This window comes from Siphateles boraxobius, unplaced genomic scaffold, assembly GCF_051911475.1.
Source record: "Siphateles boraxobius isolate OS27281-9 unplaced genomic scaffold, OSU_SipBor_1 35, whole genome shotgun sequence".
Lineage (NCBI taxonomy): Eukaryota > Metazoa > Chordata > Actinopteri > Cypriniformes > Leuciscidae > Siphateles > Siphateles boraxobius.
In genome coordinates this window covers 7,825,970-7,842,550 of record NW_027508975.1, presented here as the reverse complement: position 1 = coordinate 7,842,550, position 16,581 = coordinate 7,825,970, and the positions used below count along the sequence as shown (strand labels likewise).

General features: G+C 37.7%; 1 protein-coding gene across 1 annotated transcript in view; it reads left to right on the top strand.

Annotated features, from left to right (window-relative positions):
• The window catches only part of gabbr2 (gamma-aminobutyric acid (GABA) B receptor, 2), a 241,708-nt gene that overhangs the window by 140,433 nt on the left and 84,694 nt on the right, over positions 1-16,581 (top strand). Inside the window, exons 3-4 of the mRNA XM_077196192.1 lie at positions 6,255-6,425; positions 14,076-14,177. Coding sequence (XP_077052307.1) covers positions 6,255-6,425; positions 14,076-14,177 — 273 coding nt within the window. The remainder of the gene's footprint in view (positions 1-6,254; positions 6,426-14,075; positions 14,178-16,581) is intronic.

The following is a 16,581-nucleotide window of genomic DNA, read 5'->3' as shown; positions in this document are numbered from 1 at the left end:
CGTAGCCTATAAGGTAGCCTATTCACGGACCTGAAAAAATATATCTATATTGATATGTCTACTTGTAAACAGAACAATTCAAAACGAAAGAAAACAGACTGCTCTCTGCTTATGAAATTAAATGTGCATTTCTCTGTGGTGCATTCACTAGCCTACTGCGAAGATCGCGAGTCGGCATCGTCAACTTCATCTTGACCTTATTAATAAACAATTAAAATGTCTCCTTGCTATATTTGACATATTCATAATCATTGCTTTTGCCGGTTCTTTGTTACAGCTTAGGTGCTTTATCGGCAGCGCCCTTACATGAACGCGTCACCACCGCATCAAAAACATGATTGCGTGATGAAAACATGAAAAATACCACATAAACATAGTCTAACTGTTTAGAAAGAAAACACAGAACGAATAGCCTAATGCTCATACGTCCATCTCGCGAATGTATAGTCTTCTTCATGCCATCTTCACCATTAGCTGCTTTTCCACTGGCCAGCGCGAGCACAGAGGCCGAAATCATCACGGCACTCCTGTAAAAAATAAATCGCTATAAAAATATATCAGACGCTGCCATTTAGTCTTTATTTACAGACTTGGACACCACACGCGGCTATTGACTGACCACGAACAGTTAATTTAGCCTACTTGCATTTTTCATTCGTTAATGTCTCCAGGTCTTCCTGTTTTTTTTGTTTTGTTTTCTGTTTGTTTTACAATTAAAACTAAAAGTCTGTTGTAACGCAAGCCTTACTGAACATGTACCGAGTAAAATATTACTGAAAACTGATTAGTAATGCCTTACACTACTGCGTTACAGCAAAAAGTACTGTAATGCATTACTTTTGTAACGAGTTACTCCCAACACTGCTGACAGCATAGGTCACATGACAGTGACAACATGGCAGATTAGTACATCCAAATTTCATTTTAAAATCTTCCAGGTCTTCTGACATATGTTATGACATCTGCCTAAAACATTACAATGCTCATGATAACTTTCCTTAACAGTACAATAAGTAAATCCACTTCACCGACACTATAGAAAAATACACAGCTACCGCAAAAACTGAAGTTAAAAGACAAAATTATATATAAGGTCAATAGAACATACTTTTTTAACAGTAAAATACTTTTCTACAAATGCAGTGCCTGCTATAAAGTATGCGATTTCGGACCCAGCGAGTAATTTTTTTTGCCATGGAGTCAAGGTTTGGCTTGCCAGCATTACTAAGTTAGCCCCTGTTGGTGGATGCTGAAACTACACCATTTGGGGGCAATATTTTCCTGTGACTCATCAGTTTCTTCCGAATATGAAGATTTTAGGTTTATTTATTATCCTAAAAGATATTTTAAAAGCAAAATAAAATGGAAAACTGTCCCTCATCTGTTTTTTTGTTTTTTGTTTTGGTTTCAGTGGAGATAACTTGGTTGTATGTGAGTGCATTATGAACTGACTTTTCCCTTGTGAGAATGGAGCATTCAGCATGTAGGCTAGTCTCCGCTAAACAAAGATTAGAGCAACCTCCAAGAGACCCCTTAATGCTCAGTGAGTCCCGTAGGTGCATCTGGATTTAGTGGCACTAGCATGATAAAAATCCTTAATTGGCAGCACTAATCTGTGTGTTTTGAACAACAAGCACTTCATTGAGCTGAGATGAGTGACGGGGTGATGTGGCACGACTCTTATTCTGGAGTTGGCCATTGATGTTAAAGCAGGATTAAACTCTGATAGAGGCTGTAAATCTGCTAATATGCTGCTCCAGAACAAATTGCTTCTTAAGTTTGTTAGATAGTCAACTCTATGATCTCTCATTTGTGAAGAGAGGGTTGATCTTTTTGTTTGAAGCAGTACATTCGAAATCACATTTTGTTCACTTTGGGTTAAGCAGTACACAGAGATGTATATAGCACAGGCTTTCATTTGAATGGTTTTTCTCATTGTCAAAAAAATGGATAAATGACATTTTATCACAGATTTTACACACAATACTTAGTGAAAACCAAAACTGCCGTTCAAATTTTGGGGTATGTAAGATCTTTTCTTTTTTTAAAGTATCTTATGTTCTCTAAGGCTACATTCACTTGATCAAAAATATGATCAATATTGTGAAAAATTATTACAATTTATAATAACTTGTTTTAATTAAAATATATTTTAAAATGAAATTTATTCCTGTGATGGCAAAGCTGAATTTTCAGCAGCCATTACTTGACATGATCTTTCAGTGTACCCCAATGTGGCCCAGATTTTTAAATGTATTTTGAAGGGACAGTTCACCCACAAATTAAACTTCTGTGTTTAACACAAAAGTTATTCAGCAGAATGATCAAGTTCATTTTCATATGATGAATGCAAATAGGAACTTAGTCTGTGTAAGGTCTAAAAGGACAGTTTTTGTTCTTCATGTGGAACACCGAATAAGGTATTTTGAAGAATGTTTAAATTGTTTATTGTCAGTTAGGCCCAAAACAACATTGTAAACCATTAATTTGTATTGTACAGACAAAAAATAACAACATTCAGACATTTTTTCAAAATAACAGATCTGATCCTCAGATGAAAGAACCAACATGAGGTTGTTTAAATGATAACAGAAATGTCATTTTCAGGTAACTGTCCCTTTAAGTGTTTTTAATTGAATGTACTGGCTTTGACACATTCAACAGGCGTGACATCACTGTCCTGAGATTGGCTTCTTCTTTCATGATTGTCAGTTAGGTAATGGATTTTTTTAGGCAGGTCTGAAAAGGCCAAAACCAGACCAATCTAGATAGTGTCTATCCGTGAATTAATGCACACTTGTCTTCAAAGAGAACCACAGACTACTAACCTGTGTCATTATCGTAATCGTAATGTCTTATCTTTTCAGCACTGCAATTAACCCTACCTTGATTAACATCAATAACTCTCTTAGAGGACACACAATCGTTATATTAGATTACTTCAATCCATCACAATCCCCTTTTATTTGCTCATACCCATATTAAAAAGAAAAATGGATGTTCTGCTCACCCTCCTTCCTCTTGAAATGCAGAGCAGGTGGTGTGATTATGTCAGCACTGATGTCTGCTGTCAGCTATAGCTTTAGTTCACACATTTCCCATGTAATATAACATTGTAAATAAATCTTACCCAAATCTGTCTGTTCCCTTGTCTAAATAGTCACAGGTCTAAATGTTTCTAACAGGGTTTAATGGAATTCATTGAAATGTTAGACTGTTATTCACGAGTTCTCTGGCTGTCAGGGTGTGTACACACCAGCGCACTATTGTGAGATGAGGGAAAGATTTAAGAGGCAGTTTTTTTCTTCACTGCATGACAAATTCAGCATGAATCCGTAAGGAGGTTCTACTGTGAAAATGTGTCAAATACGTTCACTTTAAGGCGAAATGAGTGTCTGTTGAATCCCTTTGTGTTCAGTGGAAACACAGTTAACCTAAAAATGAAAATTCGGGGTCATCATTTACTTCACCCTGATGTTATTCCAAACTTTCCTTCTTTGGAACATAAAAAGGTATATTTGATGACATGATGGATGCACTGTCTCTTTAAACATTGATAAGTGTTTATGACATCAAGCAAATCAAGAGATTAAGGCAAAATGGTCACTTATAAGGTTTTATGATGGTTTGGGTGCTGACTATGTAGAAGACATCAAGACAGCTCATATGTATTATATACAATTTAATAGTTAGTTATATATTATACTTATATATTATATACAACTATAATTATATATAATATAACCACATACATACATATATACACTACACTCACGTAAAACGATATATACTATATCGCAAATCTCAACTGCCTTACAAAATTTAACTATATTATTGCCGAGCTGTATATATAAACATAGATATATAACTTTATTAGCATACATACATTATACTTGCGTAGGGCAATACTATCTAGCAAATCTCAACTGCTTTATTGTTTATCGTAAAATGTGAACTAGTTGTAATCTGCTAAATGCATGACAATGCATCATGATTTTCTGTAGAATTGCTTTGAAACAATGTGTATTGTGAAGAGCGCTATACAAATAATTTTGACCTGACTGAATCTCTTCCTTGTATAAGAAAGTAGACCTAACATGCTGTATTCAGACCATGTTCCCTTCAGCACAGTGTTCATGTGATTACGTCACCACTTCATTCACCAGAGGGGCCACAAATGAGAGGAGATGAGACACTGTTCACAGAGGTCAAGGGTCACGGCCACCGCACACTCCAGAGCTAAAGCCAATTCCATTTCACCCTCAATTCTATTCACAGGAAAAGTAATTTAGTTGATCCAATCCCAAGCAAATAAATGTCCTATACAGAGTTCTTTTACAGGTAAAACCCTGATGTAGACAAGAATTGAATAGAACTTGTCACATTTTTATATTGAGGTGCTTCCTTGTGGCATTGAAATGCAGTTTACTATGTTAGTACTATGTGTAAATTGCTGCTTAAATCACCTGCAAATTCAACAAGCCATCCATATACATTTTGACAAAACATCAACATCTAGCTTTTGAATGATTACATTTCCTTTCACTATTCAGCTTAGATTTTTTTACCTTGCGATGAAAATTTCATGGAATTGAATGTGCAGCCACGTAGCCGACAGACATTTTATGACTGTAAGCAAAGAGTGTGCTCCTTTAACAAGTATTAGACGGCTTTTGCTATTTGAACTCAAAGCATTTCCATATGTTTATCTCTGAGAGACTAACAACCCTCAGGATGTATTATAACCGGAGGAACATTTGTTAATCTACTGACGGGAGCATAAAAATCATACCATGACGTTCTGGGCTTGTTTTTCACTCCAGCCGAGGCTTAAAATGCTCTGCCTGGTGTTTGACAACATTAAAGAGGGCATGTTTTGAGCAAAAAAGTCTTCAAATGTGTGAAGCCTTTTTTAAACAGTCCCCTTTTTGAAAGCTCAAAAGATTTAAACATGCTTAGCATGCAATACTTGAACAGTACGTTGAAGCTTTTTAAAAGAAGCATATTAATATTGAGGCCGAGAAGAGCTAGATGGAGCGGAAATCAACAATGAGTTAAAATGGGTTAAAAATCATAACCAATAACAATCAATATCATTCCTTACCTTCTGCCATCATTTCCCAGAAAAATAAGTTTAGAACTGTCAAAGAGTTACATTATAGCTGTAAAAGTCCCAGCTATTATTAAAACAAATTATAACTATTTACAAATGTAAATATGATTTTTTGATTCATAAAAAATTGTTAGATTTTTAAGGTAAAATGTTTCATTTAAATTATTAATATATTTTTCTGATACTTTGTTAATTTTTTTCTAAAAATAAAATATGTACTGTAATATTATATATTAATATTATATTTTTGTGCTGGGGTCGGTGTAAATGTTGGCAGTGCAAGTAAAAATCTGAACTACTGGCCTGAATTCTTATTGTTGAACCCTATGGAGTGCAAACACAATATGCAATGCTCGATAATGCATCTTAATACACACTTGCATCCGCAAGCTGGTATGCTCAGTTTGACCATCAGCAGTGCAAACGTTCATTGCTCCAGTCACCACGGGCACTCACCAAAGGTGTGAGAGCTGTCTTTTTATAGAGACGTGTTAGTGTGTTGATTCATTCACACCTACAATGTGGACTCCTGGAGTCTGGTACACTGGCTATGGGCCGGCCATTTGCCTTCGATCCAACATGCTGCAGAAAGTTGAATGTGAACACAATCTCAGTCCAAATACGCCACAGTGCTGTTTAACATTTAAAGGGATAGTCACCCCAAAATGAAAATAGTCATCATTTACTCACTTTCAAGTTGTTCCAAACCTGTATGAATTTCTTTCTAATTTGGAAGATATTTTGAAGAATATAGGTAACTAAACAGTTGATGGACCCCGTTGACTTCCATATATCAATGGGGTACACAACTGTTTGGATACCGACATCCTTCAAAATACCTTATTTTTGTGTTTAACAGAAGAAAGAATTTCATACAGGTTTGGATCAACTTGAGGGTGAGTAAATGTTGACCAAATTTTCATTTTTGGGTGAACTATTAATAACCCTTTACAATACTTCACAATATCCTGTGATGTTGCACACCTTTGTCTTTAGTTTATTTTTGTAGATTTTGGTCATTCAAGCAGATAAGAGCTGTACTTATTATAACTGTCACCTACATAGAAAATTGTCACTGAAAAAGAAGGAACAGATTTATCTTGATGAGCCTTTGGCTAAACTCAGCCTTCTTCTTTTTCAGCTTTCTTTTGCAGCCACAACTCCTGTCCTGGCAGACCGGAAAAAGTATCCAAATTTCTTCAGGACAGTCCCGTCAGACAACGCTGTGAACCCCGCTGTGGTGAAGTTTCTCAACTTTTACAACTGGAGCAGAGTGGGAACCTTGACCCAGGATGTCCAGCGCTTTTCTGAGGTATGTTGAGGAAAATAACCTGCCCTCTTTCTGAATCTATCTTGAATCATGATATTCTGGCTCAGCCTTCAAACTAAAATGTTATCAATGTTTGTGGGGAGTAGATATTATGTTTTATGTCCTTATTCTTGGAGTGACTAAATGAAAATGTAGTGAATTTAGCACAATGGAAGTGAATGGAGCCAATCCATATTTAATGGTCCGATTTTAATAGTATAGCCACAAGACATAGACAATATGAATGTTAACATGATTTTAATGTTAATAAAATCCCTAACCTTTTGTGTTTAAAGTTATATCAAATATTGCTTCTTTTTTTTCCTTTTTTTTGCCATGACAACTTATAGCTTAACCCTAAAACAGCCGTAAAAAAATATCAAGAACAACTTTCGAGTTTTAACAGAAAAAATATTTTAAAAGCTTCACATTTATGCTTTTAATTCCACCAGAAATTGGGCTCATTCACTTCCATTATACGTGCCTCAATGCAACCTAGGTTTTTTTTTTTTTTTTAAGAAAACAAACGAACATGTCTAAATTATTTTTATGGTATTCAACATTATATGCCAACTTGTATTGAAGCAACCTGGTATATTCCTTTAACTGATGCCATCTCATTGGGAAAATTAAGTATTGTAGAAATATAGAGATATTATATTGCTCCACATAAACAGCTTTACCTGCCCACCACGTTTTGGAAGAGTGCTTCTCAGAAATATAAGTCCTATTGTTTTCTGTTTGAGTGCGGGTGTATATAATTTTCCTTCTGTTTGTATTTCATATGAATAGACCCAGTAAGATTTCCCTGTGGAATTGAGTCTCGATCTCATTTCAATGAGTGAGCTAGACGTAGATTGCATTGATAGGTTGAGACATTTATACATAACCTGATCAGGAATCGTGTCGTGTGTGTTTGTGTGTTTATTGTGAGCCTGCGGAAATTCCTTCCTCCAATGGGACATGTAGCTGAAACCCTCCAGGGGCAGAGAGACATTAGCATCTCTTTCTCACACGAGTGCTCCATAGTAACCGTGTGCTGTCAGAGTTCAAAGTATTCCTCAGGTGATAGAACTAAAACCTGGATCATCATTACAGATCCACCTAGCCATGGATCAGTGGTACTGCTAGTGCTAGCAAATCCTGCTGCTCTGAGAACTATAACGCTGACACAGCAGTTTTATGTTGTTGATAGAAAGTTGTGGGGAAAAGGCCCACAGTGGACTGTTTCAAGCTGAAATGAATTAATCTTTCTTGTTATTTGTCGGTTCATACCAACATATTACATTCGCCAATCTATCTGTGATGCTAGCTATATAGGATGCTAGCTTACTATAGGACTCAGGGAAGTTATCATAAATAAACAAGCTCTTTACAATTTATGAGAAGAAGCTGACATACCATGCTTGTGACATGGAAAATAGCAGGTGAATTATATATAGAGGATGTTCAAGTTTAAGGTTGACTTTGATTTTGCCGGATAAAATAAATATCGGATAAAACACGGATATATATATATATATTTTATTTTTATTTTTTTATTAATGTCAGGCAAAGTTGTCTTATGTCTCAAGAATATGCATATGTATTTATAAATATGTAAGTAAATACTATAAATAATTAAGCAGTAATGCTCTGTATCTGAATGAACAAATAGCATTGTGCTCTTGCCTTTGGAGAGGTAAGGAGCTCCAGGATGAATTGTGCAAGGTGTAAATCCTTTTATCTTTTCCTCTGGATGGAGATGCTGAACAGACACTGATCCCATCAGCATCCTGCCTGAGGAGGGCACTGGAAGCCTGATTAGCATACCAGTGTCTCGCTCTCTCACCCTCAGCGGTGCCATATCACAGGATAGCTGCCTGCCCTGTGTGTGTGATGTGACATTTCAGGAGGAGGTGCATCTGTTGTGTCACACAAATTAGAAGGTGTGGATCTAGAACCTCACTTGCTGGCCTTTTCTTGGAGACTTGGGTTGACTGCTGGTGTCAAAGAGGATTAATAATATTCATCTCAAAAGCAGAAGTGCTTCACTCTAATTGCGTATATGGAATCCTTTCTTTAATTAACAAAGATATTTTGATTTGTGTGTGTGTGTGTGTGTGTGTGTGTGTGTGTGTGTGTGTGTGTGTGTGTGTGTGTGTGTGTGTGTGTGTGTGTGTGTGTGTGTGTGTGTGTGTGTGTGTGTGTGTGTGTGTGTGAGTGAGAATGTGTGTGTGTGTGCGTGCGTGCGTGCGTGCGTTAGTGCGTGCGTGCGTGCGTGCGTGCGTGCGTGCATTAGTGCGTGCGTGCGTGTGTGCGTGTGTGTGCATGAATGCTCTGGTTTTCTATCTCAGCTTGTTCCAGTGAGGTAATTTAGCACCTGTCCTGTCTGCTGCTTGATATCGGACACATTGCAGGAGGCTGTCAGTGTTTTGCCTGAGTGTCTATCAATAAGTGGATTAAAGGCTGTTCACACTCCCGCATGAATCACACACCAGTATGCTGTTTTACAGATTAAGACCCAATCCCCTTTTTATGTGGTAAAAGATTAGATGACTTGGGCCCCCGATGAGGAATTAAACCCATTTGTCAGGCCTCGCACTTTGATTAGGATTGTGTGCATTTGTGTGTTTTTGTCTATCTAAATAAATTGCTGTGCATTTACAGTAGTTGTCTGTGAGGTGTTGAGGGCATCACTTCCTATCTATCTATCTATCTATCTATCTATCTATCTATCTATCTATCTATCTATCTATCTATCTATCTATGTATCTATCTATCTATCTATCTATCTATCTATCTATCTATCTATCTATCTGTCTGTCTGTCTGAGAGACTAAAATCTGCTTTATTATATAACAAATATTTTTTATGAAATGCATATTTATATATGAAAAAGTGAAATATGAAATAAGTGCATTTATAATATGCATTTTTTAAATTTACTTAATTTACATAAGAAATATTTACATTGTAAATAACATATGACCATATATATTTACTATGTAACTATTATTATTTAAATTAAGGATAAAATCGTATTTCTTATAAAACTGTATTTTATATATAGTTTGAGTCTTATGTACTTTGTTCAGAAAATTGCCTAAATTTGCCACGTTTCTATAGCTTTATATGTTTGACAATTATTACACATGTAAACTAAGGACATGAATGATAATTAAAATCGTATTCATGTATGTAAGTTAAATGTGATCATAGACACATTCCCTATATCTGAATTTCTGAAAGTATTTAATCCTTTGCCTGCATCCCATCTAGCGTACAGGAGTAATTAAAAGCAAATGTTTACACAGATATTATGGTTTGTGTGACTATCTCACTTGCGTCTCTCTCTCTCTCTCTCTCTCTCTCTCTAAATGGGTGAAAATGAAACGATAAAGCGAGTGTTTTAAGCAGGTCACCATATGGTTTCTCTACTGTACATGCTCTGTCCTCTTTTACACCAAGGTGCTCCATTAGTGACCTATTGGACACACTCCAGCAGCTTCAGTAATGGGGCTCTATTCAGGTGTACGTGTACGCGCGCGTGTGTGTGTGTGTGTGTGTGTGTGTGTGTGTGTGTGTGTGTGTGTGTGTGTGTGTGTGTGTGTGTGTGTGTGTGTGTGTGTGTGTGTGTGTGTGTGTGTGTGTGTGTGTGTGTGTGTGTGTGTGTGTAATGAAGTTTCTGCTTGTTTGATCACTGATTAAACATTCAGGCAACACAAGCACAATCGGCTGGCTCAGCCGAGCTAATTGCATTCCCTAAGGAGATGATCCAAGCACAAGTCATCCAATCCTCCTTTCATGGATCGGACCTCATGGGCAGCAGTCCTATATCTGTGTGGATCAGTTCGTGTGCGTGCGTTGGCCATTGTGTTGTGCTTTGTGTCTGTTCGTGTCTGTTTCAGTTTAAAGGCTCATTAAAACCTGTGCTATAAATATATGCATATGTCCCCTCGGCCTCAGCTGTGCATTGAACGTGTTGGCTTTTTCTCGCTCTTTGCCTGAGTTGTGTTTGAATTATCCTGATGCGTTGGCTGCTCCTAGAGGACATGGGAATCCCGACGCTACTGCACAATCCAGTATAGACTTGTCCACAGTTACATCAGACTGAATGTGTCTTTCTTTCGCATCTGTCCCCCAGAACACAGGTGCATGAGGCCAGTGGGAATATTGCAATACAAAATATTCACATGGACAAAAATTAGCGCACATAGGACATTTATCTTTAAACATCAAGAGTCTCTTTTCTTGTCTTTGCTTGTTTTGAGTGTCCAGGGTTTCTTGAATAGGAAAAATGTGCTTGTATGTTTACTTAGCTGTACTTTGGGGACAAGATTGTCCCTTGAAGCTCCCCTTGGGGATGTCCTCAAAGGTAAAATTATAAATATTTTAAGGTTAAGGCGGGGTAGGCTAACATTATAATTAGGTTTATAATTAGCTGTATATAAAAGTCTATAATGCGGTCTGGTATGTCCTCATTTAAATGAGGTGTTTTAAAGTCTGAGGACCCCAAAATATGGGGACATTCTTAAAAAGTAATATCAGATATATAATATAATGTATAAACATAAATTAAGGTAAAAGGTAGATAAAGGTATTATAATAAGGAAAAGTAGTTTCAAAACCAGTAGTTTCTTATATAGTGAATATATATATATATAATTTATTTGGGGTTTTTTACTAGTTGGTTGACAGTTTTGTTAATACAATAATATCACTGAATAAAATGGTTAATCTTTTGCCAGTGTTTAGTAAGAAAAATAAAACCATAATAATACCAAATTTGGTATATGTGTTAATAAATATTGTTTTAAATATTGAAGATACCTTTGACTACCTTAAAACCACTCTGACACTTTAGCAATGTGCTTAAAACCACTCAAAATAATTTTAGTATTGTGTAAAAATTTAGTTAACATGCTTCAAAATCAGACATGCCTAATAAAACGAAACATTTCAGCTCAATTAAAAAAAAAATCTCTGAGCATCCGCTTCTACTATAAGTTATGTTAAATAATAAATAATATTAGTTTGCATCCTCAGTGCCCATATACAGATGAGATTTGTCAGTGGCGGGTCACATTATCAGGCCACTGTCCTCTGTCAGAGCTCATCGTGCCGTCAGCATCACAGAGAAGATCCCGGCTGACACTCACACATTTTCCTATATATCTCCGAATGCAGCGAATCAAAGACTCGTGGCGCTCGGTCTCACAGGGACCTGAGCAGTGTGGAAAATGTGGCTGATGATGGACTGCTCTGGGTTTAGAAAATGATTGAAAAATAGGCAGCGACACAACAAACTGTGACCCACGCTAGTCCTTTTAATTCATCATCTACAAGCCTGGCAGCTCTAAAGAGAACATGTTGCTTCTTGGTATCATGATGACTGGTTGATATCTGTGATGCTGTGAAGAAAAGGATCACTTTTGTAAAGTGAGGAGTGTGGCTAATGCTGAGGCTAAAGCTAATACCAATTAATTAAATTTTATCCAAAAACATGGTATTATTATCAAAAAAAAATTTGTATTAGTATTATTAGTTTTATTTTACTATTATTTCGATTATTATTGTATTTATTCACATTTTGAATTGGCTTTTATTTGTATATTTTCAGTTTTCATTTTAGCTTTATTTTTATTTCAGATTTAGTTTGAGTAATTTTAGTACCTCTGCTTAAAGGTACACTATAGCTGTGTCCCAATTCAAAATGCCTCCTTCGCTTCCTGTAAAAATGAAGGATACAACAGATGGATGCTTCGGGGCCTTGCCTACCCCACAAGATTGATGATATATTGACTCGTTATTTAAATTTTATTAATTTTTAACTAAAAAAAACTTACATAGTGCACCTTTAAACATATTTCAGTTAGTTTTAGTTTTAGTTAATGATAAAAACCCTGCCAAAAACACCATATTATCTGCACACTGTCAATATAGGTGACCTAAAATGTTTTGGACTTTATTCAATTCATTTAGATAAATTATAAATAGGTTGTGTTGAAATCTGGACTGTGGTCTCCTTTGGAAACCTTAAACTGTAGGCATTTATGGCATACACAGTTTGTATATCTGGGTAAGATGGAGAATAATGTCTGGTTTATGGTAAATTAGCCTGTAGAGCTTCTTGACAGCCAGTTTTGTGCTCTTATGTCTCCCTAACTGATTTATGTGGCTTCCTGTTTTTCTGTGGGTTCATTTGACAGGTCAGTGCATAAATGCATTATGAATTTCACATCACATCATGCTCATTTCTCCTCAGCTTTAGGACAGCTCTCAAATCCCATAATCCTTTGGAGCTCCTTTACTACAGTGCCCACCCGTCCCTCTCTGTGTCTCTTTCTGTCTCTCTTTCCTCTTGCTTAAATCAGGTGGTCTCTTGTGCTCACACACACAAGCACACAGTTATTGCGTATACATGCTCGTGAGATCCACATACACGTACACCCACACAAACAAACACACACACTTGCTCGTGTGGAAAGGGGTTTCCAGGATCTGCCAGCATTAAGCTACAAATTATGCGCAACGCATCAGTAATCAAGACAATGTGGATCAGCCAGGCTTTTCAGGTAACGTCTGCCAGAATGAGTTCAGGTTTCTGCCAAAATCTGACATCGTTTACTCCTGGTTTTAACATATGTCTCGAGTGGTCAGCCGAGACAGATCAACAGATCTTTCCAAGTGTTTAAACAGGTTTACATCTGTATATTACGTTTTTTGATGAATAAAAAGTTCACAAGAACAGCATTTATTTGAAATAGAAATCTTTTGTAACATTGTTAATGTCTTTACTATCACTTTTGATCAATTGAATCCGCCCTTGTGAATAAAAGTATTAATTTTGAAAGGTAGTGTATTTTCAAAATGGACTAGTTGGTGGGTTGAATTGTCAACTATTCAATCTCTGAATTATTAGGTTGGTTTAGTGGTCTCGTGATCTTTAAAACACAACACTTATGGAGTGAGATGCTGATAAAAGCTATGACTCAACAGGCAAAAATGTGTGTATTAAAATGTATGACTGTATTTAAGAGGATAAGTTTAAAGATAAAGCTTCTCTAAGAGATTTACCCTGTACCAAACAGTACTTGTGACCTTTTACCACACAGCGTACTCTGGTTACAGCCCATGTTGAGTGTATTTTTGGGTAATGTGTGTGTCCCATGTCTTGATGATGGGTTGGAATTTTTCCAGCAAGTGGTTTTAAGTGTATGAAAAGATCCCTTTCTTAACACCTTTTGTGTTAAACAAAAAAACGGCACTCAGTATAGTACATGCTTTGATTTTCACTCCATAAATCTTTGTGGAGGCCGGAACAAGGGATTTAGACTTTTTTTTGCAAGGAACTGGTCCATTTTTCAAAAGCATCCATAGACAAAGATGGATGAAGTCTGTGGGGAGCCAAGCTGGTTGGAGTCATGTTTTATCCAAAGCCCAGTGGGATCATTGGAGGAAAGATTTCCACAGATGCTCCAGGCTGATTGGGATGCAGGGGGAACGTCAGATCGGCAGGAGATTAGAGTGAATTGAGACATGTATCAGAGGAAGGGAGTGCTGCCTTTGATTGGGTACTTTTCTGGGTGGTTCACCATCCACAAACCCTGCTTTCATTCAGTTCTCTTTCATTTCTAGTTCCCTTTCTCACTCATTCTCCCTCTCTGACAGGTGCGGAATGATTTGACCAATGAGCTGGAGAAGGCAGACATCCAGATTGCAGACACTGAGAGTTTCTCTAATGATCCCTGTGTGAATGTGAAGAAACTGAAGGTAAGAAAGCTTACAGGCACCACTAAGAAAACATGAATAGCTCAAAGTCCACAATGTCCCACTCATACATGTCTATATATATATATATATATATATATATATATATATATATATATATATATACATAGATAGATAGATAGATAGATAGATAGATAGATAGATAGATAGATAGATAGATAGATAGATAGATAGATAGATAGATAGATAGATAGATAGATAGTATATGTAACTTTCTGTTCAGAGATCAGTTTCAGCTTGGGCCAATTATTATCAAATCAAAAGAAATTCTTATTTTGAGCATAAACAGGGTTCTCAAGTTTTATCAAAAGCTTGGGGTGAGTTCACATGCGGTTAGGGGAGGAGCCTCAATGGAGCCCCGCCCCCCAATTTTACCCATTGTTCATAATTAACCAGCACAAATTGAAATGATAACAATTGGTAAATCTGATAAATGACAGAGCAATTCATCGCATCAAATATACTCCTTAATGTTATATTTCAAAATTACAAATATACAAAATTTACAAAAATATAACAAATTGTAAACATGTTTTGACAGGATATAAAATATTACCCAGAGCACTCTGATTTAATACATGTAGCCTTAATGTAACTAGAAAGACTATTAATGCAGTATAATATATAATTTAAAATAAAATGAAGAAATACATCTTCATTCCTTCCCATAGCCACTAACATTTCTCTTAGTTTCAGATAACGTAAGCTAGCCAAACTGAGCCAAAGCATCTGTCCTGGTTGCAAAGTAGTTGTAGAGTTTTTGACTGCATCAATAATGATGTATACGATGGGCTATATATTAAATGTTATAGCCTAAAAATGTAAGGCAAGCTTTCTTCCAACTTCCCTTCTCCATCACGACGTGTGTTCGCGCGATGTTGTTGGTTACCTAGCAACGAACGTACGGTGGCCGATAATGTTCCGTCAACTTCCGTGTGTTCGCGCATCTATGTTGCCTAGTAACGAACTCAATCTGGCAGAGATACGTGCTGGCGGCAGGAAACGTCTCAGGTTACTATTGTAACCATAGTTCCCTGAGAACAGGGAACGAGACGATGCGTCCATCGACGCCATGGGAACGCCCCCAGCGTGACTGCGTCTGAAGCATCTATGTCAACTAGTCCAATGGAAAGAATGAGCGTCACGGGCGGGTGACGTCATGACCAGGATATGATAAAAGCACATCCGGTGCAAACCGGCATTAGCTTCGAAAATTGCCGAAGCAAGCCGATCACAGGGATGCAGGAAGTATGGCAGGGTGACGCATCGTCTCGTTCCCTGTTCTCAGGGAACTATGGTTACAATAGTAACCTGAGACGTTCCCTTACGAAGGGAACTCAACGATGCGTCCATCGACGCCATGGGAACGAGAATACCCAAAGCGCCAGAATTCCAAGTACCTGAGTGTCAGTCTGTTGTAACTAAGCACTAAGCACCTGAGAACCTGGGGCAGCATCCAGGTCCAAGCTGTAAAACCTCATGAATGTGAGCGGTGAGGACCAGCCCGCCGCATCACAAACGTCTTGGAGAGAACTCCAGATAATACGCTTAGAAGCCATACTCCTAGTGGAATGAGCCCTGACCACCAAATGGTTGGCCAGAAGACTCACAAGCAAGAAGAATAGTCTCGACTATCTATATGCTCAATAGGTTGGATTTTCTCGACAGAGAAGTCCGATGAACATAAGTGTCCAGTGCTCGCACTGGCACAAGAGGTTCAGCTTTTCCTGGTCCGAAAAATGGGGGAGGACAGAAACCTGCAGCACAATAGGCCTCGGAATAATGGTAGGCACCTTTGGAACATATCCATGTTTCGGGTAAGATTGCCTTGGCCATCCCGGTGCACTCAAGGCAGGTGGGGACCGAAAGGGCCTGAAGGTCTGACTCTTATAGGGACGAAATAGCTAGCAGAAAATAGTCTTAAAAGAAAGGAACTTCTCTGAGACCAAATCTAAGGGCTCGAAGGGAGCCCCAGATAGGCCTTCTAGAACTATTGCAAGGTCCCAAGCCAGCACCTTAGTGCAAGTTGCATGCCTCAGCCTCAAAGTGCCACGAAGGAAACGAGTGATCAGGGGGTCTCGACCCAAAAATGTACTACCCACCAGGGCGTGGAAAGCCGCAATGGCCGCCACACATATTATACCTTAAGCGTGGAAGGACATAGACCTGATACAAAGCGTTCTTGCAGAAACTCGAATACTGTGTTTACTGAACAGTTAACCGGATCCCACTGACGCTGGTAACACCAAGAAGTGAAAAACTCTCGAAATAGTGAATATAGTTTCCTCGTAGCGGGAGCTCTGGAGCTTAGAATGGTCTAAACAACCTCGGTTGAGAGACCACTCTCTATGAGTTGGGCCCCCTCAGAGGCCAAACCCACAGTTCC